The 25,122-nt window shown below is 41.5% G+C and overlaps 1 protein-coding gene and 1 long non-coding RNA gene across 3 annotated transcripts in view; one reads left to right on the top strand and one right to left on the bottom strand.

The window, feature by feature from the left end:
• Positions 1-14,099: 14,099 nt before the first annotated feature.
• LOC132414540 (uncharacterized) lies at positions 14,100-19,783 on the bottom strand. The gene is made up of 3 exons (XR_009516971.1): positions 19,655-19,783; positions 19,372-19,558; positions 14,100-14,389 (listed from the first exon to the last, which is right to left on the bottom strand). It is a non-coding gene; the product is annotated as an uncharacterized lncRNA (long non-coding RNA).
• Positions 19,784-19,903: 120 nt separating this feature from the next.
• The window catches only part of TOM1L1 (target of myb1 like 1 membrane trafficking protein), a 52,580-nt gene continuing 47,361 nt past the window's right edge, over positions 19,904-25,122 (top strand). The window contains exons 1-3 of one of the 2 annotated variants that reach the window (XM_059997164.1): positions 19,904-20,078; positions 22,509-22,593; positions 24,442-24,520. In XM_059997164.1, coding sequence (XP_059853147.1) covers positions 20,021-20,078; positions 22,509-22,593; positions 24,442-24,520 — 222 coding nt within the window. In that variant the 5' untranslated portion in view covers positions 19,904-20,020. Of the gene's footprint in view, positions 20,079-22,508; positions 22,594-23,149; positions 23,342-24,441; positions 24,521-25,122 lie in introns of those variants that run through there. The other variant, XM_059997166.1, reaches the window with a different exon arrangement.

The raw sequence follows: 25,122 nt of genomic DNA, 5'->3' as shown, positions 1-25,122 counted from the left end.
GTGTTTGGTGATTTCTTAAAAAGCTAAATATACACTTACCATATAACCCACTCATTCCACTACTAGGTAATTACCTGAGAGAAATAAATATACGTTCACACAAAGGCTTGTTCATGCACGTTCATAGCAGCTTTATAGCCAAAAACTGGGGTGGAGGGGGAATTGAGAGAATGTCCATTACCTTGTGAATGAGTCAACAATGTGTGGTATAGCCATACAATGGAACATTATTTAGCAATAAAAAGGAACAACTATTGATACATGCAACAACAAGGAGGAAGCTCAAAAGCTTTATGTTGAGTGAAAGACACCAGATTAAAATGTACAAGCTGTGGATTCCATGTATATGGCATTTTGGAAAAGGCAAAACCATAGTGAAAGAAACACATGAGTAGTTACCAAGGCTTCATGTGGGGATATTGACTACAAAGCAGCTAGAATGACGTTTTGGGGGTGATGGAAATATTGTATATCTTTATTTTGATGGTGGTTACATAACTCTCTCTCTCTCTCTCTCTCTCTCTCTCTCCTTCTCTCTCTCTCTCTCTCTCTCTATATATATATATAAATAATATATCTGTCAAAATTCATAGAACTGTATACCAAAACAGGATAAATTTTATTGTATATAAGTTATACCTAAACCTGACTTTAATAAAAGAATATATATGATATATTTATTACATTTGCCTTTAAAGTTTAGTAGTAGAAAAGTATTTTACACAATCTGGATCCCAAATAGAATTGTCGCATGTAGGAAATCATAAACTATCATTTATTCAACAGTAAAATAAAATCACTACCTGAATTTACTAATAAATGTTTTTCTATTTTAAAAAGTAATCAACCATGAGCTACTGAACCTCAAAAATTCCTCATCTGTAAAAGAATGTATATTAAACTGAATGTAGGATTTTCTATTACACACTTAGGAGTTAATCATTCTTAGCTAATGCTTTGTCAGCTTCAAAAATCCCCAAGTTATATACTTCTCCCAAGGATTATAAAATATAGATATCTGAACCAAATGGATTCCACTGGTTACATTTCTGCTTTCTCACAATGAACAAAATATAGTAATTAGTAGGAGCACACTTTATGTAATTTTTAAGGATTATTTCAACCTGAGTGCATGACATGTTCCCTCTGGTCTGTAGCACACTCTCTAATGAGCAGTATTGAAAGAAGAATCACGCCTTCAAGGGTGAACTTGGTGAATACCTGCTGCAAACGCAGGCTCATGAAGGCTGCCATCCGTGAGGTGATTTCAGCTCGCTGTGTGCAATCTGAAACCAGCAATTGCCTCTGACTGAGAAAGAGTGTAACTTCACATTATTGTTTCTGAGCTTTCTGAAACAGGGTATTTTGCCTTGCACGTGATAGATATACTTCTCTCTTAGTTTATTTTCATCTCATTGTATGGAATATTTTCCATAGAGGATTCAGGAGGAAGAAATGCAGGAAGCTGCTCCAGGCATTGGTGGAATGGCCTGATTATTTAATTTTTTTGCAGAGAGCTCAAGGGAAGAACTGCAGCTGCACTCCAGAGCAGCTGATGCTTAGCATGGCACTAGGGTGACACATCCATACATCTTAATAAAGCACCATGCATTAATCTATTAGTAGCAACTCAAGGAAATACTCCAGTGGCCCAAGCGAGATCGGGTGTATGGTAAAGACTAAAAAGATGGACAGGAGAAAAGCATTACAAAGAAACTTAATGATAATGTTTTCTCCCCCACCACAAAATAGAGAAGAATGGTTCACGGTAAAGGAATTGCTGTTGGAAGAATCAGCTGGATATGGTGGGAATTGAACTACAGGCTCAAGCAAGTCAGATATGCATTGAGGTTATTTGTCCCATTTGATACACAGGAAACAGTTGAAACAGCAGCTGCCAGCTCCTGGAATGTCATCAACAGAAAAAACTCTGGCAAGGCAATTACAAGAAGTGTTACTTAATTTTAAAAAATGTAAAAGCATTTTGCAAGCCAAAGGTTAGGGGAGACAGATATTAGCCAGTTGACTGGCTTCTTTGAGGTCTAGAGTCAAACCTGGTTTTTGCATGCAATGGATGAGGTCAAGTGGAAGGTAGGCAATAGTGATACAGCAGCACAACACTGGACTTGGAATCAGAAGATTTACATTTGGATCTCCATTCTGCCATTTGCTAGCAGGGTGACCTCTAGCAAGTTACTGAACTAATCTGAAATTCAGTGAAATAATGAGTATGAAAGTGCCTGGCACTAGCAGACACCAAGCAGAATTTTGCTTGATCTGTTTATCTGATGTGGAGACTTCAATGCACGTAGTTCCAGCCTTGTGTGATGAACGTTTCTTTTTAAGTGTTTTATTGTAAACAGTTTAGTGGCATAGGACTCTTCAGTCAAGATGTCAATACCTCTCTTGAGTAGGCCTAACCAAGTGGGGTCACTCTCTCAGCTGACCCGCCTAAATGCTTAATATACACTGCCTGCAGTTGTGTGTACTTACTGCTAAATTACTTTGTAAGCATTCTTATGTCTGTTTATGTGTGCATACCCTGTCTCCTCAATTAGGATTATTGACTTATTGAGCCATAAAGTATTTTAGAGGAGAGTTTAGGCCAAACCCTTCATTGTATGGTGGGAATACCAAGGTCCAGGGAAGTCCAGTGGCTTGTCTCAAATCATACATCGATTGGTGACAGAGTCGGTATTAGGACCAAGTTCTCTTCAATCCCTAGCCAATGCTTCTTTCTCCCATTTCTCATCACAAACTATTCTAAAAATAAGCATCTGAGAACAAGAACCAGTTTTGCTGCTATTGTTGTTTATACCTAAAATCTGATACCCATTCATTTACGAAGAGTAATCAAAATAGAAAAATGAATGCACAGTTAGGTAATTAAAATAAAAGCCAATGTGTGATAACTCTACAGCAGAGGTACAAAGTGCTTTGGGATCAAACAGAAAAAAGGGATTGATTTTTGTCTGAACTGTTGCTAATCATCAGGAAAAACATAGGATTGGGACTGTCTTATTGAAGGGTAGAAAATAACTAATTTCTTGAACTTCCCTGGTGGTCCAGTGATTAAGATTCAGAGCTTCCACTGCAGGGAGCGTGGGTTCAAAGCCTGGTCTTGTGGGGACTATGATCCTGCATCCAGCATGACCTGCAGCCACAAAAAAAAAAAGAAAAGAAAAGAACTAACTTCTAATATAGAGAGGCTAGTTTGCTAGAGACTAAGGAAATGGTCAGTGAAGCAGTAAAAGTAGAGAAATATATTACTGAGCATCTATTAAGCTATTATAGGCCAACCTTTGTTGTGATACTTTCACGTCCATCATGTCATCAAATCTCTGACCAACCTTCCTTGGCCATCTTTATTTCAGTGCTAATTGGGAAATATTTAATCCTTGTAAGATCATTTTATGAATATGAATTAGTAGATTATGTTCCTTCCATAGTTATTAATTAAGCAGCTATTACCTGCAATAATCTTAACTGGGCAAAAAAGTGAATATTTTCTCATTTGAAGGATTTCTAAACTTTGAGAGGCTAGAAGAATTAAGTATTCACATACAGTGGTTTCCAAATCCAGCTGTACGTCTGAATCCTGGGGGAAGCTTTTAGAAAATGTAGATTCCAAGACCCCATTCCCCAGAGATTCTGATTCTGTTGATCTGATATGCAGGTAAGAAGCTGCACTGTGTATAAGATGCCCAGGTGATTTTAATGTGCAGCCAGTTGTGGAAAGCACAACTGACACAGGAATTGTCTTTTAATTTGTGTTTTCATAACATTATTTGGCTATTAGATTGAAAACTTGGGGAACACTATTTGCATTGCAAGGACAAGTATCAGTTATAAAGGGTTTACTATGAACTCACAATGCCAGTAGGAAGGAAAAAAATCTGTCATCCACCTGACGTGATAAAACTGCTTTTGCTGACCTATTGCAGCTACTTTGTATGAGAGACTCTGAGCTTTATTTTGCAATAACAATGGATATATCAAGTCATAAAGAGAGGGTATAAGAAATGCTCTGCTAATGAGCATACTGGTGGTTAAAGGGAAAGAAGCCATTTCACTTGAGACAATTAAATGTGGATCTGTTCAGTGATATTTGGGTTTATAATTACATACTTTGCCTATAGAAACAGCCTCATTATTGAAAATTTTCAGGAAAAATAATGTTTGATACCATTGAAACAGTCATTTTGGTTAACACTTTTTTAAACAACACCACATTTAAGTAATGCAACTAATAATTAATAGCAGAATAAACTACATTCTCTGCCCATGAATAGGTATAATAATGAATATGCAAATATGCAAATATATGCTAGAAATACATTGGGGGTGGGGTGGGGTGGGGTCTTAAAAGATTGGTAATAATTATGTTAGAAAGGTAGGGGGCATGTTAGAAAAACTACTTAATGCATTTGTTTATTTTTACCAAATAACTAGTTGGTAAAGAGATTTACCAAATCTCACTATTTAAAGAGATTCTTAGTTATATTTGTTTATTCCACAATCTCACCACTCTACTAATTAGAAAGTTCTTCTTGAATGCTCTTATCCCTTTCTATGTAATTCCAATTCATTCCTAAGAGGATGCTTTGGTTGACAGAAATCCTGCCTTAAGGACATGGCAATTGGATGGTTTGACTTCCCTACAGAGACAAGTATTGACCTCTACAGGCAACTCAAGGCTCCTTGCTTGTCCCCCACCCTCATTTTACACCTTTCCAAGGATGAGGCCTGTGACGGGAAAGACACTTCAGTCTTTCAGGGGGCAGGATCGCTGATCAGGATGACATCCTTGGACTGAGGGCTGTGCTTTTATGGGCAGAGTTTTTAAAAGTGTTAAAAGGTCACCTTATTACTGTGGTCTTTCTCCACTTTCTGTAGATCTCCCTCAGGCACCAGGAACAGCGAGGGCTGCTTCCAAATGGAAAGAGGCTGACCAGCTTGTCACTTCTGATGTCCCCTTTTGCTAGGGCTGGGCCAGGGCAAAGCCAGGAGCAGGGATATTTTTGCAGTGGGGCAAGGGGGCTTTTTTGCAGTCTGGCTCTCTTGGCATGGCTTTTTCTCTCGACAATGGGACAAAGTTCTGAAATTGGAAGTGGACTTAGGGGAAAACAATTTGGCCATTTTCCAAGCATTGATTCTAGGCTCTTAACTAGAGGCAAAAAGGGAACTTTCTATAGTTTAGCACTCTGTAGAGTTTTGTATTGAGGTTGGAGAACAAACCCTGCTAAAAATAAGGTGTCTGTTTATTCTCTTTTGCCTCCATTGTGTTTATATCTTCCCAAGGGACACTGCTAAAGTCTTTCTGGGTGCCCCAGCCCAATATCAAACCCATTCCTTCTCTTTATAGCACCCCAACTCACCCTCCCCACTCCAATGGAAAGCACAAGTCCAAACTGGGATCTGTGTTTTCAACCTCAGTTTCTTTCCTTCTAAAAATGCTGCTCCAGGTAACTAAAGCTCTTCCTGGTTGTGCTTCCTACTTCCAAGTAGCAACTTGTCTGTGAGTCAATTACTGAAGAGTTTTCAGGACTTTCTACCCGTCACCTGCCTATTCAAATACGATGACCAACCTAAAACACCTGTCAACTCTTCCCATGAATTATTAGGTCTGTAATTAAAATCTAACAGCTCAAAAATTAATTAGGACAGGAAACAGCTATGTGAGCAGCATGGAACACAGCCTCTATAAAGGAAAACAAGCTTCATATAAAGCAAGGGTGTACTGCAGGCCTCTGTCCATCTCCCCAGGCCTCTGTCCATCTCTGTTCCCTGAACTGCCTTTTTCTGACCTGTAACCTCATTGTGAAGGTGCCTAATGGAAGATTCCACATGGCAGCATCAATACATTGCATTGACTGTCTGATTTGCTACTTAAAATGTAATCCAGAAAAGTATATTTCTCCTGCTTAGAGAAAAACACAGAAATTTAGAGGGATCAAATATCTTGTTGCTCACACCTGGGTTTTCTTCTTCAGGTCTCCAACACCCTGTGCATGGAGAGTTCTTTTAAGTTTTCTGGAGTCTGCACTCATGGGCATAAGGCTGTGGAAGCAGGACAGTACAGTGGTTACATACACTGGAATCAAATGTATCTGCTACTTACTGTGATCCCTTGGGCAAGTTACCAATACTCTGTGCCTTGGTGTCTAGCACATGGCCAGTTTTCAAATCTTAGGTATGTTATTAATTCAGGTTAGTCCCTAACAGAATGATGATAGTAATGATGTCTGTTTTCTCCTGCTCTCAAGAGGGGATGCTAAAAGATTCATATTAATAATTTCAGTGTACTCCTAGATCTGTAAGAAATAGTTTCCAAAAGCAGGGTGCCATGTTTTATGCAATGTTTGGCGATTGGCTAAATATTTTTTTTAATAGTAAGAATGAATCAGAGAAATGAAATATCCTTCAGCATAGCTGTGAAGAGAGATATATTAACAAATCCAAGAATTCAGCCCTTCAAAAATAAAATACCTTTTCACCTTGAATAGCTGCAAAATTGCACCTCCTTTCCCATATTGTGGAAGAAAAGGACAAAAATTTCTTCCAAAATCTGTTATTTTAAGATTGGCAGTCAGAGAAGGGGACCATAAAACACTGTCAGAAATGACAAAGGTTGAATTAAATTCCAGGGACTGTTAAGAGTGATGTGAAGGACTCATCTCTGGCCAGGAATAACTGGATATAAAAGCATATTGGGGCTTCCCTGGTGGAGCAGTGGTTGAGAGTCCACCTGCCGATACAGGGGACACAGGTTCGTGCCCCGGTCCGGGAAGATCCCACATGCCGCGGAGCGGCTGGGCCCGTGAGCCATGGCCGCTGAGCCTGCGCGTCCGGAGCCTGTGCTCCGCAACGGGAGAGGCCACAGCAGTGAGAGGCCCGCGTACCGCAAAAAAAAAAAAAAGCATGTTGATTAATAATGTAACCTTATTTTAAACCTGTTCCCAAGTAGCCCAAAATCCTTCGCTGCACTCAGATGAGAAATATGAAAAGGTTTCCCCAAGATCCTCAATAGAAGCAAAAACTGGAATAAACTAGACTTGTCACAGAACAATTTTCACCATATGGAGCCTGAATGCCTCACTGAGCAGCCCCGAAGGGTCTGAAGGGGATACACAATCATGCTTGCTCCTCGTCAAATGCCCCAGAGAAAATGTCTGTGCTTTTTCAAGGGAAACTCTTTATTTATTTTATTTATTTTTGCGGTACGCAGGCCTCTCACTGCCGTGGTTTCTCCCGTTGCGGAGCACAGGCTCCGGACGCGCAGGCCCAGCGACCACGGCCCATGGGATCCTCCCGGAACGGGGCACGAACCCGCATCCCCCGCATCGGCAGGCGGACTCTCAACCACTGCGCCACCAGGGAAGCCCGGAAGCTCTTTATTTAGGCACACAGAATCCATTCAAAAACTAGACACAAAGTCTAAGACGAATGCTTAAGAAAATCTCCAAACATAGCCAATATTCGGTGATGAATATTTCATGTACAACTCTGGTTCCCAACCTACAGGCAGAGGAGAGAGTGTTAGGCTCTACAGAACTATCAGAAATAGAGATTCTTTACGGTTACCTCTAGCAATGGGAAATCAGCTGTGAGGTTACATGTGGAATTAAGAACAGCAGAAATCTCCCAGGAACCCAGGAATGCCTGGACTGAAGCTGGAATATAGTTTAAAAACTGTGAGGTTTTTTTCAGGACATACAATTCGCAAGACTCATCAGCATCAAAACTCTGACAACCCTCCTCAATGGTAATCCTCTCAGATTCTCTACTGTTGATATTATTAACCCACTACCCCACTCTCTATTTGGATATCATTTTTGTGTCTTTTGGCCTTAGTTTACTGATAGCTTCTGACTACTCTTGGCTCCTGCTGTATCTGATCCTACTAATGATTGCCCTATCTATCTACCTACCTATCTCTTGATCTATTCATCTATCTAACAAGAGACACTAACTGATACAAAGTCTCATACCAGGTCACTTCTAAGGATGCCAACCATGTGGAGACTGGCTCATAGATTTGCTATTCTTACTTCAGGTCGCTCTCCTGGTCCAGTCAGCTAAAATGGGGGAGTCAAATGATTTAGAACAAGGATACTCAATGTATGGCCCACAGCCCAAATCTGGCCTGCCAGCTGTTTTTGTGCTTTGATTCACTTAGGTATTGTCTGTGGCTGCTGTTCACTACAAGGGCAGGCAGTTGAGTAGTTGCCCACAAAGCCTGAAATATTTACTATCTGGCCTTTTAGGAAAGTGTCTGCTGTTCCCTGATTTAGAACACAGCCAAGCAAGGAAGTACTCTGAAAAGGAGCTATAAGTGGGTTTTCTTAGGAAAGGCTCAGGAGTGGAGCAGGTATTCTGAAGCTAAAAGCCTCAGGAGAAAGCTGCAGAGTTGTCTTGAGAAGTACTTGGATCTGTATGCACGTTACAGACCGAATAAATATGCATACATTCAAATTATATAGACGATTTTGCTGTGGGTAAAATATAAATTAATTCACTTGAAAGTGATATTGATCCCATACTATCTCTTCAATGACTCTTTTTTCTCTGTGAATTGGAATGGATTTTCAATCATGTTGAGAACCCCTGATATAGAAATATCAAACTAGTACATGATCTGAAAAGCATTTCTGTTTAGCTCTGGAATGCAATTTGATGTTGTTTTGTTATGTTTTTGTAAGGAACGTGGTAGGACACTCACCTTATAACATGGGGTTAAGGCTAATATGAAATACTATAATTTCTAACATTTTGGAGCTCATCTGGTTCTTTTATGTTAAGAAGCCAATGAGGAAAAAACGTGATCACTGGACTCAAGAACTTAATGAAAAGTGAATTTTCTGTCCATTTGACAACAAAATTAACTCTGCCCACTAAGCTATGAGTTCTTCCTTATTTGATTGTGAGCACTTGGCATGTAGAGGTTGGATTTTATCTCCTTCATATACCACTGATTCCTAACACAGTGACTGGCACATTTGGGGACCCTAATATGTGTTTGTAGAATAAACAAGTGAATGTTGCCATATGTTCTCATGGCTCAGTTAACAAAGCTGACAGAGAATGAACTTTAACTGGAAAGGAATCTGGGCACAACTTTGTAAGTGCTATGCCCCCTACAGAGATGAAAAAACACTTAAAAGTTCTCCCTATAAGGGAATCAGGTGCGGAGTTTGTGAAATCCAGACTTAACTAGTGCTTTCTTCCCCTCCTGGTCATTGCAGTATTTGTGCTCAAGCCTATACTAACAGACCTGGCTCTAACCCTATGTCGCCCAGACCTTTAATCTATTCCAGCAGCCAACCCTCCTTGCAAAGTTAGTTCCACTCTGTGTTCAGCACTTAGACTGAATCACAATCTTTTACCAGACAGTCTCTCTCAATAGCTTGGAAGTTCATATTGTACCTCCGTATGATAAAATTCAATAACGAATGAATAAGTGATCTAAAGGATGTAAAATATAAGGCTTTATCCTCTCCTCTCCCTGACCATCTATGCCAATTGATCATGACATACTTCATTTGCTAGACCTACCTTCTTTCTACACATCTTTCTTAATGGTGTAACCTCTCCAGGTAGCCTCTACTGTATTTCAAAGTTTGCACAACTGTAAGTATATATTTGCCATCCAGAGGTTCAAATCCCAGACATGGCTTTTATTAAACCATCCCTTTCTGCAGCTATCTAATTCCTGATACATGTCAATCCCCAAACAACCACCTCCCCAAGCCCCCCGCCTGTCTGCTAACTAAAGAATATCAGGTTTTACTGCCTATGTGAAAAGCAGCGAGCAGCATCCATGTAACTCCCTGCAGAGCAGCGAGCCTTTAGCAGCAAAGCACCCTGGAAAACACAGCTGCCTGCCCTTCCCAGAACGCTCCTGCTGCTCCCAGGGATCATTCGGCCAGAATACAGCTACCCAGCGAGGCCTTTGGGAGAACTTGATAAGTTAAACAAGGCTGCCCTCTCATGGTTAAAAAAAAAAAACAGCTATATAAAATAAAGTGTTTTCTATTCTCCAAACACAGAAATCCAGGGCACCCTATTGAAACTGTGAGTAATGCTTATGTCTTTTTTTTTTTTTTTTTTTTTGTGGTACGCGGGCCTCTCACTGTTGTGGCCTCTCCCGTTGCGGAGCACAGGCTCCGGACGCGCAGGCTCAGCGGCCATGGCTCACGGGCCCAGCCGCTCCGCGGCATGTGGGATCCTCCAGGACTGGGGCACGAACCCGTGTTCCCTGCATCGGCAGGCGGACTCTCAACCACTGCGCCACCAGGTAAGCCCGCTTATGTCTTTTTAAAAGCAGATAATTTAAAGCACACAAGTCAGCTTCTAAGATAAGATAAATAAGTAAAATTGTAAGCGAAAAAGTACATTGTCCATTGAAAAGCCTGCTCTAGATTGAATTATAATAATCATCAAGAATTCATAACTGGTTTCAGAATTTAAAGGCTGATGAAGTAATCCTTAAAAACATGGGATTTCTTTAATAGGTGATTTGTTTTAGACTTTAGTTGCTTTACACAGCAGCAACAAGGGTTCCATTCATATACTCATTCATTGAGTAAATATCTATAAAGTACTTACTAGGGAATTTCAACAATTCTAAAATACTTTTTTCCCCCCATATATTATCATTTCTGATGCATTTGACAAACTGTGGTGTGTTATAACTTGTCACCAGGTGGCAGTTAGAGACGTGGATAGGGTTGTCACTGCCTGGGCATATACAGTCTGCTTGTTGCTGCTGTTGGCTCATAACGACAACAGCAACTACTTCATGATTCAGTCATCCCTCCCCAAGTCTATTTAAGGACCATTTGGGGAGGGAAAACCAATCCTGCTTGTTGCCTGATAAACCTTTCATTGATACTTTCTGGTAAGACTAAGAAAGCACCACCACCCAAACTTGCAAAATGGGTGTCAACAGTTTAAGACAAAATATTGGGAGGAAACAGGGGAGCAGTTTAAGGAATGTTGAAACACCAATGCTCTTGATGGCACGAAGGATGACACGGTGTGGAAAAACACACTGACACACTGACGTCTCTGAGCCAAGAGTGAGTCAGGAAAGTTGGTTACATATGGGGGAAAAATTTTGTTAATTTTTTTTTTTGCTTTCATTTTTCTGCTCAGATATAAATAGGAGTCATATATGCAAAACAATCTAGGACTATTGTATCTCAAAGGGTTATTTAAACAAATATAAAATAAAAATGCTAAGTAATCAGGAAGCACAGTTTAATTGGAAACCTTTCATCTAATTAATAGTCCCTAAAATAATAGTGCATCTTACAACAAAGTCTTAGATTCAATGAACCATGGAATGTACTAGCAATGTCACTGTCACTGAGTAACGTGGCAATGAACAAACAGAGCTTTCTCTGCCCTCATGAGCCACATGAGGGGGAGATAACTATAAACATGCAAACAATAAAGGCATGAGACCATTTCAAATAGTGGTAAGTGCTATGAAGACAATAAAAGAAAGTAATAGGATAAAGGGAGGCCAGGGCAGAGAGAGGTTTAGATTAGCACTGTAGGGAAATGCAGGGGCAAGGGAGAGTATACCATCCCATCACAACAGGTGAAGGAAGAAATGTGTTCAATAAGCAGGCAGAGGTCAACTGTGACACTGGCATTAGGAGGAAAAGTAAGATGAGTTGAGAGGACTGTCCTTAGTATTGGCAAGACCATATCTTTTTTTATTTATTTTTTTTAATATTTATTTATTTATTTAGCTGCATTGGATCTTAGTTGTGACACACAGGATCTTTGGTGTGGCACATGGGATCTTTCATTGTGGTGCACAGGCTTCTCTCTAGTTGTGGTGCAGGCTCTAGAGTGCGGGGGCTTAGTTGCCCCATAGCATGTGGGTTCTTAGTTCCCCAACCAGGGATCTAACCTGCATTGTAAGGTGGATTCTTAACCACTGGACCACCAGGGAAGTTCCAAGACCATATCTTTTAAAAGGGAGCTTACAGCTGGACTGAAGTGTGTTGAAGGACAAATGAGAGGCAAAGATGTGGGTAAAATGGAGCAGGACCCTGTGGGGCCCTCCCATGTTTCTTGTTTGCAGGAATTTGGCTTCATTCAGCCTCCTTGACCTTCCCTGAGTTCCAAAGGGCAGATTCAAACAGTTGCTTATCAGGGAAGGGAGAGAACGCAGAAACAAAGGAGGGGCAGTCAAGAAACAGTAGTGCAGCCTCAGAGGAGGGTCCTGGTTCCTCCTCAGGGAATACACATAACAATATCTTTGAGTTCTTCTACAGGAATTAAGGCCCCCACCCAGGTGGAGGAGGGTAATTTCAGGCTGAGCACCAGATTCCTGGAGCACCACCACCCTATTACCTCACCACCAACCAATAAGAAGAAAATCTGCACACAGTGGAAGATAACAAAGACTCTGGTGCCCTCCCCAAATAATTCTCCCTTTAAAAACTTTCACAGCCAATCAGAATCTTAGGATTTTGGGTTAGAATCTTGGGTTTTTGGACACGAGTCCACCATCTCCCCAGGTTGCCAGCCTCTTGAATAAAGCAATCTTTCTGTTCCTACGAGCACTTGTCTCTTGAGTATTGCCTTTCCAGCAGAGAGCAGCCAAGCCCGAGTTGATAACATGGGGGGAGCGAAAATGCATCTCTTTGGATAGGTGTGCTTTCAGAGACTATGGGGAACTACATGGTGGGCCTTCCCTGCAGCACAACGTAGAATAACAAAAGGGTATGCTTTGCAGTTTGAGGGGGGCAATATTAACTTTTGCAAACAGGCAACAAGTGAAAAATAATCATACAAAACAATTTCAGATTATAATCAGCATTATAAAGGGCATAACCAAAATGACGTGGTAGAAAGTAGGAAATAGGAGCCTACTTTAGACTTTGGGCTTTAACAATTTTGAGCACCAGTAATATGCCAAGGCCTTTGTTAAAAGTGTTCAAATGTTGTGTCATTTAATCTTGAGACACACTGAGAAATGTGGAATTGGCTCCACTTTTATAGATAAGGAAACAGGTTCTGAAAGAATGATTTGCCTGTCAAAGTTCACAGTCAGTGAATGGCTGTGAGCCAAGCCATTTGAACCAAGTTTAACATCTAAACTAATGTCCCTGTTTCCTTTGCTGTCCACCTCTTCTTTCAAGGCTCTCCTGGAGAACAAACATCCTAGGAGCATCCCTCTAGGCCTGCCCTTTCCCCACTCCAGCCTGAAATTCCAGTGCTGAATCTCTTGGGTTTTTTGAGCCCCATTCCCACCAGACATTTTTTCAAGTAAACTGATCAACAAATCATACATGATTCACAACATGCTAATAGAAACTAAACATGTGACTGGTATAATGCTAGTAGGACATACTTTTCCCAAATAGGTGACTCTTGCATATTTAAATAGTGGTGTTTAGGGAGACCTTGCCAAACCTCAGAAGCTGTTTTCTAATAGTGGACATTTTAGGACACCTAGTAGGTTAATAAACTGGTTAATATTTACTGAGTTTTATTATAGTCTGAGCATCATTCTATGTGCTATACATCATCTCATTTTTCAAAATAACCTTATGAAGTTATTTTTATCATCTGAGATCTGGGACTTGAAACCAGGTGATCTGACTTGCATATCTGAGCAAGATTTCCAAAGGAACACATAGGAATTAAATTACAAGCCTCAAATAAGTTAAGTGTGAACTGGTGAGGTCATGAAACCCACCAAAAGCAAGTTGCCTTGGGTTATGAAAATATTGGTTCCCCTGGTTTACTTTTCAGATAAAATTTTGGTTTAAAACTTCATTGGAATCCTTTGAGATGATAAATTTAGCCAAAAAGTGCCCTTTAGTTCCAGATCTCAGTGGCACTCCTTAATTACAAGTATGATGAGGGAAGCTAATGAAAGCATTTGTGTGGTTTAAAGTTCAATATTGGTGGAAGGGTGAATGTTTAAAATCAACCAACAAACTTTTACTTAGCACTGCCAGATGAGGAGTGCTTGACTAGATGCTGCAGGTGTTACCAAGCCAAACTTGGGTCCACTCACTGGATGCACAAGCAAAACACATCTACTGACACCGGGTTGCAGAGAAGCAAAGTACAGTGTTTATTGCAGGGCACCAAACAAGAAGAATGGGCAGCTAGTGCTCAAAAGACCCAAACTCCTCAATGGCTTGCAGGGAAGGTCTTTTAAAGACAACTTTTGAGGTGAGCATTGCAGGGTGCATGATTAGCTCATGAACTTTCTTCTGATTGGTTGGTGGTGAGGTAACAGGGTGATGTTTCAGGAATTGTAATCATCCTCCTTCTGGTTCCAACCAGCCTGGGGTCTACATGTTTGTGGTCAGCATGTAATCACCATCTTCCATCTGGGTGGGGGTCTGCATTTCTGTGGAACAACTCAAAGATACAGGTCAAATTGTTATGTATATTCCTTGAGGAGGAACTAGGACTCTGTTTTATTGCTGAACTATTGTTTCAGCTATCATTACCTGTCTTGAGTGCCTTGTTTTTCCTTTGATTCTGCATTCCCTCAATTCTCTAATTGTTAACTTCTTGTCCCTGCTCTTTGGAACATGGGGAAGGCCTAGGAGACTAAAACCTTTTCTAAAAACAAGAATGGGGGACATGAAAGGGTTTTTGTGTCTGGGAAGACCCTGCAGGGTCTTGCTTGGTTTCACAGGTGCTCCCCAAGATCAATGACAGGAACTTGGCTCTGGGTACAGTTTGTCTCATTCCTAAGCTTTGGAATGAGACAAACCCAAATTCATCTCCCAATTCTGAGTGACTTTAGGCAAGTCATTTAGTAAAATGGAAATAATGATTCTTAGTTTATAAAATTATTATTATTATTGGAGATACCAAAGCACTTTTTAGAGTGGCTGGCACAGTAGGAAGTCAACCAGTGTTAGCTCCCATTACTCTCCTTATGCCTCTCTCATCTTGCGTCTCTAAGTTCAGCCAAAAGCCCAAGAGCAGGAAGAGAGAAAAGACTGAGCTTTGAAGTTAATTTCCAGAATAAGAAGTTTCCAAGATGTAGATACTAAAAAATAACTGTGGAAATAAAGTCAACATACATCTTTGTACATATAGTTTTCAAAAACAATGGGCAATAATTATTGTGTAAAATGTTACTTTTAAAGATAATTAATACTAATACATCTATAGATGCATAGGGTCTTGCTATATTTGAAAGAACCCAAGCTTCAGTCCAATTTCATCCTTAAAGAGTATTGTCTTATGACATTTAAGAACTGCTGGTCTGAGCAGTATTCATAGAGGAGAAAAGGCAAGGAGATAGATAAAGAACACAAAGGAATCTGAAACTAATTGAAAGAGAAGAATTGAGGATAATTTCAAGATTTTTTATTTGGGAAAGTATGATACCATTAGCCAATCTGGGGACTTTTAAAAATCTCGATGCCCTTGATACATTCCAGGTTCGTTAAATCGGAATCTCTGAGGGTGGAAGCCAGGCATCAGTACTCTTTACAGTAGCTCAGGTGATTCCAACACATCCATCACTGCCTTCATCAAAACAAAGAAGTCAGGTAGCATACTGAGACAGTGGAGGAAGGGGATGAGTATAATTCTAGTTCTGTCAAGGTCAGAGCTCCAACAAGGCATCCAGGGAGGAATTAAGGACTGGATCTCAGGAAGGATAGAGCTCAAGATTTTGGAGAGTCATTCATGCATTCAATAAACTTTCCTAAGGCCTGTTAAGTGCCTGGATACCAAGCCCAACAAACAGGATTCTATTCCCTTGAGGGGCTTATATCTAGGAGGGGGGAACATATTTCTTTTTTTTTGGCTTATAAACAAGAGAATTTTATTTCTCACAGTTCTAAAGGATGAGAAGTCCAAGATTAAGGCACTGACAAATTCAGTGTCTGGCGAGAGCCCACTGCCTGGTTCATGAATTGCCATCTCTTTGCTGTGTCCTCACATGGTGAAAGGAGCAGGGAGCTCTCTGGGGTCTCTTTTATATTTATTTGTTTGTTTATTTATTTATTTATTTAGGTTAGGCTCTTGTTAAATACCATTTTTAAAAAAAAATTATTTTATTTATTTTTTTATACAGCAGGTTCTTATTAGTTCTATCTATTTTATACATGTTAGTGTATACATGTTAACCCCAGTCTCCCAATTCATCCCATGGGGGGAACATATTTCTAAACAAACAAGCAGTACAAAGTGTTGTGAGCTCTAAGACAGAAATCTGTATGTAGGACAGGAAAGGAGGACTCAGTTCTCTTGGGAGTGGTCAGAAAATGTTTCAGAGAGAAGGGACAAGGAGAAGGCACCCTGAGGGAAACGGAGAAAGAGGAAAAGAGAGACTACAGAACTCTGGGGAGGCTAACAGTTTTAGCAGGCAAGGAGGAAGATGGAGCCAGATGAAGATCATGAGAAGTAGCAGCCAGAGAAGGGAGTACTGTATAGGATAGGGAAGTGCCCTGAAAGGTGAGGGGGGAAAGAAGGATGGCTAATGGGACGGCATCATATAGCACAGAGAGGGCAAAGAGGATGAGGCTGAGAAATGGCTTGGAGTTGATGATCAAGTGGCTACGGAAATTAGTTTCCACAGTGGAACAGCTAGGGAAGAGAGAGTGGGAGATGTCTGGAACTGGACCCATTAGAAAAAGAGAAGGATAAAGAGAGGGCTAGAGAAAATACTGGGTTGCCCCAAAAGTTCATTCCATAACATCTTTTGGAAAAACCTGTATGAAAAAACTTTTCGGCCAACCCAATACTATGGGGAGGAATGGGGGAGAACATTTAAATATTAAAATAGAGAAAAGGTGCCTGTAGTGGGAAAAGTTTGGGACTCAGGGATAAGCTATTGTGTTGCATTCTCTTAGCTGGAGCTGAATGGCCTTGGGGCGGTTACTTTGCTTAGCTGGCTGTCCATTTTTCATCTGTAAGATGATGCAGTAGACATGAGATTTATAAGGGTATGTCCAGATCTGACAATCTAAAAAATTTAGTGGAAAGAACAGAATCAAATGAGAGGGTGAAAAAGACTCTTAACTGCATAAAGCCTGATGATGGGTCAACTTTGTTTCCAGATACGTGTGTTTGCCACGTTCGGTCACCTCATTCTCCAGGTACCATCCCCTAGAACCCACTTTTTAAAAAGGAAAGGGTACCACCTACCATCTATGCTCTACCCATGAGAGTACATAGGTTAAAGTCACAGCTTCTGGAATCATACAGTCCTTCACTATGACTGCATGAAAAATGACTTACTTTGGTTTTTCTAATCTGTAAAACAGAGTAATAAGAGTACTGGTTTCAGAGTTATCATGGGATTAAATGAGAGAATGCATGTGCATGTAATGTATTTACAGCACACCTAGCATATAGTTCTAGTAAAGAAAATATTAGCATTCTTGAACAGGTACAGAAAGAACAGCAGGACCCTGTGCCAGCAAAGTCAATGTATATCTTCTTTAAGATAGGAATAGGGGTCGTGATATACTTTGAACCACACAGATCTTTAAAAGAAAAATGAAGAGAAACATGCTCAATAAGCAGATTCACCTAGTGGCAAAAATACAGGCTCTAGAATCAGGCAGCCATGATTCAAACTCTAGTCAAGCTATTTATTAGTTATATATATATATATATTTTTTTTTTTCGGTACGTGGGCCTCTCGCTGTTGTGGCCTCTGCCGTTGCGGAGCACAGGATCCGGACACGCAGGCTCAGCGGCCATGGCTCACGGGTGCAGCCACTCCGCGGCATGTGGGATCTTCCCGGACCGGGGCACGAACCCGCGTCCCCTGCGTCGGCAGGTGGACTCTCAACCACTGCGCCACCGGGGAAGCCCTAGCTTTATATTTTTAAATCTCTGATTACATATTTGTACAAATGAAGTGTATGCTACCTGTCTCCAGGCTTAGGAAGACTGCATTCAGATGGAGTTCCACTTCCAGGCACTTAAGTGTATTTAAAGTACTGTAAAGGTTATTTGCAGGAATTCCCTGGCGTTCCAATGGTTAGGACTTGGCACTTTCACTTCAGTGGCCCGGGTTCAATTCCTGGTTGGGGAACTAAGATCCCACAGGCCACGCAGCGTGGCCAAATAAAAAAATAAAGGTTATTTTCTTTGCTTCTACCTAGCATTATGACTTATGTGTAAATAAACGCTTAGTAAGTGTTTTTAGAATTGAAATTTTAGTGAGATTTTGCTCCTGGTATCCAGAAATTTTACCCTTGTTTCTTTCTGGGATTCTGCCTCTTCTCTGACCTTAACTTAGCTGTGAATTCTATCCTACTCTCAGACCATACTAACACGGACTGGGTTGATTATCCCCCCGGGGACTTGGCAGATCATGGAGAAAGTGGCAGAACACAGAAAGAAGGCTGCAACCACCACAACACCCCCGTAGGCAAACGGGGAGAAAAGAGCTTCAGGTAGTACCCATCAACCTGGTTCTGTTTACCCCGACATAATGTCCTGAACACGCTCCCTGGTGCCATGTTCTCAGTGCCTCAATCCTGTAGCACAAGGAAATAAAAAACAAAACTTCTCCCATAAGAAGTAGCAGAATTATGTTAAAAATATGTATGTTGATTCCTTCCCAGTTCTCATTCCCTGGGAAGGCCACTGACACCAACAGCAGCCTAAGCTGAAATTTTCTCTTTAAGCTTGTAGGGTTCAGAGAGTGGAATATTTTGTAGAGTCTATAATATGAAAGAGATTAGGTTGGTGATGTCACAAGAGGTTTTCAACAGTGTGGGCAGAAGCTGTAGCGATGACTAAGGTAGTTGATAAGTAGCACCACAAGAAGTAGTTATTCACCCTGGATAAGCAGGTGGAGAATATTAGTTACAGGCAGGAGGCATTTACAACAAAAATGATTCATTCTAGATTTTAGAATCCCAGGTATTAGCTCACATGGGTCAAGAAAAATTAGAAATAGCAGAATTAGAGCAAAAAAAAGTTAACCCCTTGGCACACACTGGAATTGGTTTTGATTTCTATTTTTAAATATATGACTAAGGACATAAGCCAGACCGATCTTTTGATCTCTTGTCACCATTTCCAGGGCCCAGGAAGGGCTTGTCGAACTGGGCCCCACTTGACCACAGGAAGCAAGATCTGGAGGCACAGGGAGCCCATCTTATGCTAACTTCCATCACCTTGGAGACACACCACTCCCCAGCAGGCTCCGGCATCATCGTGGAAGATTGTTACCATCGCTAATCAGATGTTAATCGAATGCACCAGAAAAGGAAATAAATTCCGCTTCTGAAAGGGCAGCTGGAAAGAGGTTGAAATGCTCCAGCTCGGATTTACATTCCAAAGCAGTCCTAAAGCCAAACACTCCCTGCCGGAGCAGAAGGAAAGCCCCTCTCTTCTTCTCACCTTCGCTGGAAAATAGTTCCCTGGAGGAACCGAGAACTCGCTGGGCGGCGCCACGTGGTCCCTCAGGAAATTGGGGCGAGACAAAGGACGCCGGCTCCTGTGAGGCCTCTCGATTGAAGCCAGTCCCTCCTCCTGTCCATCACCTGCAGCCTTAAAGTGCCAGGGACACATCTTCCCTCCCGGATCTCTGGGGTGGGTAAATAAGTCGGGGTGGGGTAAATATTTCTAGTTAGGCGATTCACTCAGTGGTTAAACATGTATTTTGTGGGTGCCAAACGCTGACCTGAGCGGGTTATGTGGTTAATGCTCACAGTAACCCGAGACGTGTGTTAACTCCATATTTCCTTCTTTACAACGGGGAGCAGGAAGCGCAGAGAAGAACAGCACCTCGCCCCGTGAGCGGCAGGATCCCGGGTCACTCGTCCCCAGCGGTGTCCCCAGGGCCGCCCGGCCGGTTCCGCGGCTCGTGGCAGGTGCGCGTGTGCCCGCCCCCTCCGGCGCTCCCGCCTCAGCCCCCCCAAGGACCCAGCCCGGAGCCCGGCGCCTCGCAGCGGCCAGGGGAAGTGCGGCCCGGGGGGCGGAGCCAGGGCCGTGCGGGTGGAGTCGTGAGCCGCGGTGTTGGAGGCCCGGGCCGGCTCCCTGCGCTACCATGGCGTTCGGGAAGAGTCACCGGGACCCATACGCGACCTCCGTGGGCCAGCTCATAGGTAAAAGGGGGACCCCTCCGGCTTGGGGCCGGGACGCTACGCGTTGACTCTGTTCCCGGCCGCAGAGGATCGCGTGGGTCCGAGTTCGACGAACTCCTCCCCGCTCCCCCGCAACTTTCCCAGGCCCCGCGCTCCGCTGGTCCCGAGCGGCACCTGTCCCCGCCGACCTCTCTCGAACCCCACCTCCTCACCTCCCGTCTTCTGGTGCTTTCCGGGGTGGGGGTGGGGTGGAAGCGGACAGGTGGACCGAGGGGATCCAGGTGTGGCGTGGCTGGGCCTCTACAGGGACGTGTCAACTTCTGGGTAAGGGGAAGCTGTTCAGAAAGTGAGTCCTCCCGAGGGCCAAGTGTTGTCCTGCCCGTTTTGCAAAGAGAAAAAGTTTCCAGGAGGTTAAGTGCAGTGACCTCGATGTGACAGGCAGGTCTCCAAACTAGTTCTGACTCCAGGCCCTTAAAACGTGAGTTACTTTTTAGGGGTGAACAAAGAGAACGAACATGCCTAGCACTGGAGCGAAGGAAGGGGGAGCCAGGCGCGCTCTGGGTACACAAGAGGCCTCTCAAGGCCACTAGGGGCTACACAGGTGTCTGCCTGACTCCTTCCCTCTCCCGTGGCCGTGCTCTGATCCATGTACGCGGAAGCCGGAGCCAGTGCCTGGACTGTTTAACAACACCGGCTCCCTTCTCCCTGGTCTCTGATACCTCCCTTGGGAACCGGGTGTGGCACCAGTGCATATAGATGCCAAGCAAAGCGTCATCACTTCGGGGAGCTTCGTGGGATGAGGAAATCATGAAAACCTGGTAGTTGTAATAAGGAGGCTCAGATTTGAACAGTTTTGCCTGCAGCTCAGTTAACTGCTGTATGACAAGAACACATTACCCAGGGACTTCCCTGGTGGTCCAGTGGTTAAGACGTCACCCTTCCAATGCAGGGGGCGCTGGTTCTATCCCTGGTCGGGGAACTAAGACCCCACATGCTGCGCGGCCAAAAATAAATAAAGAATGAATAAATTAAAGAACCAAAACCAAAACACTACTCAACCTGAAGCTTAGTTCCCATACCTTTATAAGATGGTGAGTGTAACTATCATTGAGGAGGAGATGCTTTCTAAACTGTTGCTGGCTGTATCTCTGTTGGGTATTAAAATGAACCCTGAACAGAAGTGGATTCAGGCTGCATCTTCATAAGTTGATTTATTCTTTAATGCTGTGAACATTTACTGACTGCCAGCTATATCCCTGGACCTGGACCAGGCAAAGGTAAGATGTGGTCTCAGCCATCACGGAACGCATAATCTTATAGGGAAGACGCACACAATTTCGTACTGACAATAGTGCAGTACCTTTGCAATAGAAGAGAAGTGTAAAACACCCAAAACTTATGAAAAGGGAGAACTTAACTCTGCCATGGCCTTTGAAGGGTGAGTAGGAGTTTTCTAGGAAGATGGGAATGTGGGAAGAAGGAGGACAGAATGGGGAGCAAGAAATCTGGCAGAAATAACCTTGTAACTGAACACAAGATTGGTAAGCCTTGTCCATTTGAATGCCAAATTCAAATAGTGTTTCTCCTAGATGAGGAGCAGTCTAAGCTTTGGAGTTCCCCTAACCAAACCTTTATCCTCTTCATTATCCTTTTAATTTTTGCTCAATTCCCCTAGAACCTCATGTTTTCATGCTGAGGGATATTCTCCTTTCTCGTAGTAGAGATGTTAAGCTCATTCAGGTTGAGTGTTCTATTATCCTTCCCAGGTGACATTTTGTATTCTTAAGGAGGATGTCAGAAGAGGGAAAAGCTATCTGACTGTTTAGTGATGGGGTTACAGGTACAGGAGCCTTCAAGTCTGCCTGGTGCAGCTCTGGTTAGTACAGGTGCTAGGAAGTACATAGACAGTTTCAGTAGATCTGTCTTTTTCTCAACACCACCCCCAAAGGAGAATAAGTGACTTTTAAAAAGCAAACAAAAACTGGCATCAAACATCAAACAACCTAGATTTGAATGCTAGTTCTACCGTGTACTGACTGTGTAGCCTTGGGTAACTTCCTTAACCTCCTTGAACTTCTGTTTCATCACCTCAAAACAGTGGGTTAAATGAAATTGCATAAGATAAAATACTTAGTTTAGCACTGTGCACTTCATCTTGTAGGTGACTGTCCTTCTCTGAAAGACAGGCAGGCAGATGGAGATTTAGCTGGGCTGTCCTGGCCCTGCAGCCTTTATTAATAGGTCACTCATTACTGTTGCAAGAGAAACACCTGGGTTTTGACTGATTCTTGAATTACTGGGAATTGCTCAGAAAAAAAAAATCTCTCTGCTCTTTGGTGATATAAACTTAATGGTACTTGCTAGTGAACTCCAGGCAGATTGTTTCAGGAGGACCAGACATGTTTTATTCTGTTGTAGCTCAGATTCAACACAACAGCTTTTTCTTTGCAGAAAAGGCTACATTTGCTGGAGTTCAGACTGAAGATTGGGGCCAGTTCATGCACATCTGTTACATAATTAACACTGCCCACGATGGGTGAGTTCAGTGTGTGGTTCGTGTATTTGCCTCTCATAAGAAGTGTCAGAACACATTTTCTCTTGCAAACTGGTTTTCTTGTTGAAATAGTGTTTCCATCACCCTTTAAGCACCCACTGCCTTTTGAAGACATGTCAGGTTGAAATATTAGGACAGCTGCTTGTTTCAGCATGTGGAATATCTGAGAATCCATTATAATTTTTCTCCTCTTTGCCTTTTCCTTAATAGTTTCAAATTTTGTCTCGGTGAAGCTCAAATTCCTTGTTCTTTAAGGAGAGAGGAAGATACTGTTTCCTTTGTTAGGAATTCTTCTTGCTCTGATTGGCAATATTTTATGTTACTGTAACTGAAAAATATTATCAAGAAGCTAGTGGTCTCCTGGTGGTGACCTGTCTCTGGGCAGTTGTCATTACCAACCAGGAAATAATCTAGCAGTTGTTTTCCTCTGCCTGTCACAAGACAATTTTTTTTTTTCTTCCGAATGCCAACTCACCCATGTTTATGCTGAGTTCTTAAACAATGTGTTATCTTTTGTTACACTTCTTAAACTTTACAGAATTGAAGTTTAAAAAATAAAATCATTAAGAAGACCAACTATTTTGTGATTTAGTCTGAACTACAAGTTGTTAAAAGGGATTTTCCTGTGCATTTAAACTAATAATGAACAGCAAAGGAGACTGTCTTAGTTTTTGTTGATGAAGAAAACATTACACTTAATTATTGACTATCTCAATGGAAAGTGCTTATGGTTAGTACTTTAAAATATTTATGGTGTTTTCCCTGTAATCTTGTTTACCATATTTGTTTCCTCTAAAACTTTTCTTCATTGATAATACTAATTTCTTCATTGATAATGCAAAAAGGGAAATGCAATGTAAAATTTTTTTCTTTTAAAACAGTGTCTTTATTCTTTTCAACTTTTCTAAGGGTTTCATCTTAGATTTCATATATGATTTTTTAGAAATATATATAATATTTTATAATAGTTACAATTTTAAGTATATGTAATATTATGTAATTATATTATCATATAATAGAAATTCTAAATTCAAAAAATATTTGTATCTTTTTTAAGTTTTGAGGTATAATTGGCATATAGCACTGTATAAGTTTAAAGTGTACAGCATAATGACTTGAATTACATATACTGCAAAACAGTTTCCACAACAAGTTTCGTTAACATCCATCACCTCATACAGTTACAAAAAATGTTTTTTCCTTGTGATGAGAACTTTCAGGATCTACTCTCTTAACAACTGTCAAATATACCATACAGCAGTATTAACTATAGTCATCATGTTGTACGTTACATCCCCATTACTTATCTATAACTGACCATCTCAGAGTAAATTTAGACTGTCTACTTACACATAGTTCCTCCTTTTGTAACATAACGTTGTAGCATATCAGAACCTGACCTGGTTAGTCCTAACTCCTCCTACATCCCATTGCCTATAGGATGCTTAGGAAATACTAATAAAAATAGGTAACATTTTTGGAAATTACATTTCCTGTAAACTGGTTCTGTGCGTTGATATGGGCTGTGGGTGTGAGTATGCGTTGATATGGGCTGTGGGTGTGAGTATATTTCACATGTAGTGCTTTCTAGGTAATGATCATCATCTGCATATTTCATTTGATTCTGACAAGGAGGTAGGTGGTATTGTCTGCCTAGATGTATGAGGAAACGGGTGTAAAAATGTTAAGTCATCTGCCCAGTGCCACACAGAACCAATACCTTGGTTATCTCCTTAGCCGTTCCTCTTTCCACACTGCATGCTGCTTTTCAGAGACTACTTGCTTTCAGCAATGGCTACGTTGATGATTTTACTGTGTTTATTGCCACAGGCCAAAAGATGCAGTAAAAGCTTTGAAGAAAAGGATTTCCAAAAATTACAATCATAAAGAAATACAACTTACCTTGTCAGTAAGTATTTACTTTAATGTTAAATTAAGACCAGAATTTTCCAAGCTATAGTCACGTTTCTAATTTTGGGTATAAAAGATACAAATATTCTGAGATAATTAATAGGTTAGCAAAAAGTTATTTACAGTATGAATTAAAACTATTCATTTATTGAGAATTGCAGAATCAAGGGAGTTTCGTTGTTTGTAATAGCATTTAATTCGGTGGAAAGTGAGTGTTCCTGGAAAAGCATATTTTCCTGGTTAGGAGATGGGAACTGGTCATGAAAAACCTGTATGTACTGAGTTGCTCAAGAAGTTTGTGTATGTGTTACACATGGGGAAGATTGAAGCTTGAGAAGTGCCTCCCCATCATCTTTCTACCTCATTTGAACACCTCTGTGGAATTCTGAGATGCTGGAGGCTCTTTAGGGTTCAGCCAAGTTCTGCTGTTTGGTATAATTTGGAGAATGTTCTTTGTTGATTTAAACAACTCTCCTGTGCACCTTATCGCTTGATTTGGGTGTGGACATTTATTTGACATGTTCCCATTTTCCCCCAACCTTGGCCGTGTGACCTCTTCAGTTGCTTGGTGAGTTGCCCATTTTACTTCAGTATGTTTTG

The sequence above is a fragment of the Delphinus delphis genome, chromosome 19, assembly GCF_949987515.2.
Source record: "Delphinus delphis chromosome 19, mDelDel1.2, whole genome shotgun sequence".
Lineage (NCBI taxonomy): Eukaryota > Metazoa > Chordata > Mammalia > Artiodactyla > Delphinidae > Delphinus > Delphinus delphis.
This window is presented reverse-complemented; position numbering and strand designations above follow the sequence as displayed.